General features: G+C 32.6%; 1 protein-coding gene across 1 annotated transcript in view; it reads left to right on the top strand.

The window, feature by feature from the left end:
- Positions 1 to 692: 692 nt before the first annotated feature.
- Positions 693 to 4,964, top strand: part of LOC106472412 (ankyrin repeat domain-containing protein 13C-like) — a gene marked incomplete at its 3' end in the record, with an annotated part of 52,528 nt that continues 48,256 nt past the window's right edge. Inside the window, exon 1 of the mRNA XM_013933057.2 lies at positions 693 to 1,106. Within this exon, the coding sequence (XP_013788511.1) occupies positions 989 to 1,106 (118 nt within the window). The remainder of the gene's footprint in view (positions 1,107 to 4,964) is intronic.

The raw sequence follows: 4,964 nt of genomic DNA, 5'->3' as shown, positions 1-4,964 counted from the left end.
AAGCAACAATCCGTCGTCAAACAAGCAATTAACTGACCACACACACACTGTGTTTGTTTTAGTAGTTAACAATGGTCATTTGTATTCTATATTGTGGCACAGCGGCATGTTTCCGGATTTACAATGTTAGAAACCAAGAAACCAGGTTTCAGTACCCGTGGTGGGCAGAGCACAGGTAGCCCATTGTGTAGCTATGTGCTTAAACTACAAACAACCAAACAAATCACGACCAACTGAGGTCTTGAATTGAATTCAGTGAAATTCAGATAAACACTGTGATAAATAACTTGACGAATCTCCTATTATTCAGCATAATTATTCCATTGATCTAAGAAAAATCAGTTTCGCCTGAACATACCCACTTATTTTATTTACTTATTAATTATTAATAATATCACTAGATCAAAAAAATTAGTGTTGTAAATATTGTCATTGGTACATGAAAGGAAAAGTAGAAAATTACTATCTCCTTTAAATATAAAGCGATTCAACAAAGTTTAACATTTTAATTATTTTATGGATTGCGTTGTAAAATCAATTTAACTTTCGGTTTGGTTGAAGTTAAGCGCAAAGCTACTTAATGGGCTATCTGTGCTGTTTTTTAGCGTTCAAAAAAAATTCTTGATTTATCACAGAGCCACTGCTGTTCATTTAGTTAAATGCAAATGTTTCTTTTTCCAAATTTTTCTTAATCTTGTTATTGCGGCTTAAAATAACAGATATGTATCCTATAAAATTTCAGATCTACATTTTCATTTTGACCCACAATGGACAAATTAAGAGGGATGTGGAAAAGAAACATCTGCAGTTAATATATCTTTATAACATGTTTTAGGCCTATTGAATTTTAATACTTGACTGGCTATTGGCAAGATAAAAGGTACTATTGTATAATATAAAGGTGACATCTGGTGTTAGAATACTGAACTTAAAGACTCCCGTTAGAATGTGATAATTAGGTGGTCGTGGATGATGTAAGATTCATACAATGGATGATTTAAATTTAATTCAGAGATATCCACTACACGAAAGAACGTTTGCCGGTGACGTAAGAGAAGTGGCAGTATTATTACGTACACAGGATGTATGTCAAAAAGATATACATGGTGAGTTTTATGTTTTTTACATTATTGTGGTACATCATCTACTAGTACTACTATCGATCATTAACCTTTTTTTTTTCTCAGTCGGTACTTTGTAAATTGTCATTACATTAATGTTAGTGTTCCCAGTATTATTCATAACACTATTAGTACTCAGTAGTAGCAATAACTGAATAATAGTATCTTGTGAAGTATTGATATTAATAGTATTTTATTATGAAACTAAAACAGTGAAAGTTCTGAAATGAAACTATTGTTTACATACACCGCACAAGCTTATCAGTAATTGTAAATTATAATAGGTAGAAGTGTACAACTACAAGTTTTACTTTTACAGTATTACTATTAGTACAAAGTTCATCATAACCCAAATTAGGATTAGGCTGTACTGTACCTATGATTTCACATAACTTAAGGTTTTGAAAGAATCATTATGTTACAGTTATAAATGATCTATGTTACACTATTGTTGTTGTTTAAGTAAAATATTTAAACTTTAAAGCAGATTCTTTAAGATATCTATGATCACTGCTATGAATATTCTAATAGTAATAACTAACCCATGCCAAGTTCAACTTTATGTTAGAAACATTCATTTCACCACTCTTTATTAATACTATATAAGTATATGAAATAAGCTACAATAATCTATTTGAACATTTTGTCACACTTAACTTATTCATATTTTTATTACTATAGTTTATACCCACTTATTCTGAAAGGACATACCAAACATGCATGTGTGGCAGGTTTGCCATATGATGAAAAGGATGTAGTGTTCCAGTAATGTCAGACAGTTCTATGAAAAGGAGAGTACAAATGGCATAGATCAAGAATTTATTAAAATACTCCTTTTGACATTTATTAATATATCAGAGATAACTGTGTTATAAATGTCAGATGTCCCTTATTATCCCTTGAAAATTAAAACCATATGTCCAACTTGGATATTTGATTTTCTACTACCACCCTGCTGTAAACTATATACAAAAACCTGTTTCATATATCTAAAATATTCATCCAGTCTCCTCTTAATGTTGCAGCTTCTATCAGATCTGAAGGAAAATATTCCATATACTGACCACCAATTAACAGGAGAATTATTAACCATATGCATATAACTTGGGGGTTCTCCTTAGTGTAAAAACTTTGTAAAGTGTTTGACATTGCCCTAAATAGCCAGTGTATGGTGGCCACCAGAGAGCTTCCTAGTGGAGATTGAGGGAATGAGGCAGCAGATTTATGAAAGCTCCATTTGAAAAAAATGGAAAAAAAGAAAAAGTCAAGATATTTTTTTAACTTATGAATGAATACATGAACAATAAACATATTCAAAAGAGAACAAAATCTGTTTCCTTATACCTTGTTCTAGAATGGTCAGTCAGTAAAGTGTTATAGAAAAGAAGATGGGGAATCACAGTAATAACATTTTACCATACTGCATTACTCCAGGAGCTTCAGAAACAGTAGTGAGGATGTGCTGGTGTGGCAAAAAAAAGTTCTGATGGGAGGGTTAATTTAAAGAGTGGCTAATTGGCTGGAAGCCTTTCGAAAGTGTATATATTAAAAATAAAAGCCTAGAAGGTAAACTGGACATCATGTTTAGTAAATAATCAAAAGACCATATGCATTATGTTGTTAGGTATAAAATGGAACCTCTTGGTTCCCTGAAGCATCGTGCCCTAAATCTTTACTATGCATTTCCTGTACCATCATGTCACTTTTATATGTTGTACTAAATGGTGCTTAGTAAAGAATTTGAAGTTGGAATTTTTGTTATTTGCTTGTGATGGTGTAATTACTTGAGTCACAAATATGTGCAAGTGCTTTAAAATATGTAGCTGTGATATTAAGAAATAAAAATGGATTTTTTCAAGTTATATTGGGTAGATTTTTTCTATTGGGAAAAAATTACAACTACACTGGAATTAAACCAACTATTTACTATTTTTACTTCTATAGCATACATTCAAAACAAATCCACATATAGCAAAATAGATTTAGATTACTGCTTAAATACTCTAATTTCTACATTGTATTAAAATGTTCCCAACTCGATGCTTAATTACCAATTTGATCACATTTAAAAATTGAAAATTTTGAAAACAATTATCTGAAAATCAGTGTAATATGTTTTTTGTTTTTTTTTACAAGTAAATAAGGGTTAGTTTTAATATTATCAGCCAACTATTTCTCAAAAGCCCTTTTGCATTTCCTTTTTTTTTGTTTGCAACCAGTTCCCAAACTTTCCTATATTTGTGTAAAGCTTCCATTCTATCTTTCAGTTTAAACATCTTAAACTTATGGCATTCTGGAATTTTTCTTTTATGTCTCTTAGTAAGCCAATTAGATTTGTTCTAACATGTTACTCCTTTTTTTTCCTTGTTTTAGGAACCTGCCTGTCTTCAATTAAAAGCAATTTATTTTTTAAAATTTCCCAAATCTGACCCATATTACCTTTTAACTCGTTACTCCAATCCACTAATTATATATTTTTTGTCATAGCCTCAAAATTGGCTTTCTGAGAATTAGGAACTAAAATTATTACAGAATGTAACAAAACATAAAACCTAACAACGCAACATTATTTGATGACTTTTGATGGGGGGAACTTAATCCAGGACCCTTTGCTTTCAAACTCTGGCTCTTCCTTATTAGGCCAGTTCATAATAGATTGGTTTTTTCACCTATCATGTACTATTGGCTATGAACTGGGTTGCAGACTGCCTCTCTTGGCTGTACTAGGTTCAGCCCACAGAATGGTCTTTTCTCCCATAGTTTGTACATTAGGGTGCTCTCTTGGGAACTCCACTCTTCTTTGCTTTTGCTAATCCTTTCAATTTCATGCTTCCTATCCTCTGATCATTCATTTCCATCCCTTGGCCCTGGATGTTGCTGCTTTCTGCCAGGTCTGGTCTTATACTTTTCATAATGCTCACTCACCTTTCTGTCTTTTGTCTCAGGTTCTGACCTTGACTCTGGACATTACTTGTCTTGTCCTCTTGGTGGTACCCCTCTGGCTGACTTAACATTGGTTCCCTCTTCTATTCCACTTGACAACCCAACCCCCTCTTCCCCTGCCAATTATAAACTATTACTTTTTTACTTCATTTGCCCCATTCATTCTCAGACTTACCAGGCTGCACATCACTGCAACAACCCTCATTCATTTGTGCCTTCTAAACACTTGTATCGAGCCTCAATGGAGAACTTGGTCAGACATTGTGGGTGTACCAGATTCTGGCAGTTATCTTTTCTGAGTCAGTGGTCAAAGCAAAGAAGAAACTTTTAAACCTTTGCAGTATCAGTAATGATCTCCCCACAGTAATGAAGTCTTCCTCCTGATACTCGTGAAAAATGCCATTTTCTAATGTACAATGCCTTAAACTCAATAATGCAAGAGCTTAGAAGTGTACAGGAAAATATATTCATTAGGATTAAAATGGAAAATTGCAATAAATGAGGTTCAAGCCCTAGTCATGGCATCAAAATTTTCTCTTGTGGTATTTGCAGGTGAGCTGATTTCCCCCAAGGGTAATTGGATAAGTTCCACAGAATAACAGGAAATCTTTAGCAGAGTTAAACTGTATTCTCTGACTTTGACTGAGTTAAATGAAAGGAACAAGACACTGTTATGATAATGTAAAATAATTAAAATGCATGTATTTATGGGAGACCGGGGCTAGTTGTTACGATTTTTAGAAAAAGTCCAATATCTAGCGAAATAACTCGAATCATACATTGAAACTGAATGAAAGTGAAAGATAAATATGTACTTTATCAAAATTATGTATTCTATATTGATTACACCATAAAAAAACTTTTAAAACGACAATTCAAACATAATTGTATTGTAATGAG

This window comes from Limulus polyphemus, unplaced genomic scaffold (genome assembly GCF_000517525.1).
Source record: "Limulus polyphemus unplaced genomic scaffold, Limulus_polyphemus-2.1.2 Scaffold5310, whole genome shotgun sequence".
In the NCBI taxonomy this organism is placed as follows: domain Eukaryota; kingdom Metazoa; phylum Arthropoda; class Merostomata; order Xiphosura; family Limulidae; genus Limulus; species Limulus polyphemus.
This window is presented reverse-complemented; position numbering and strand designations above follow the sequence as displayed.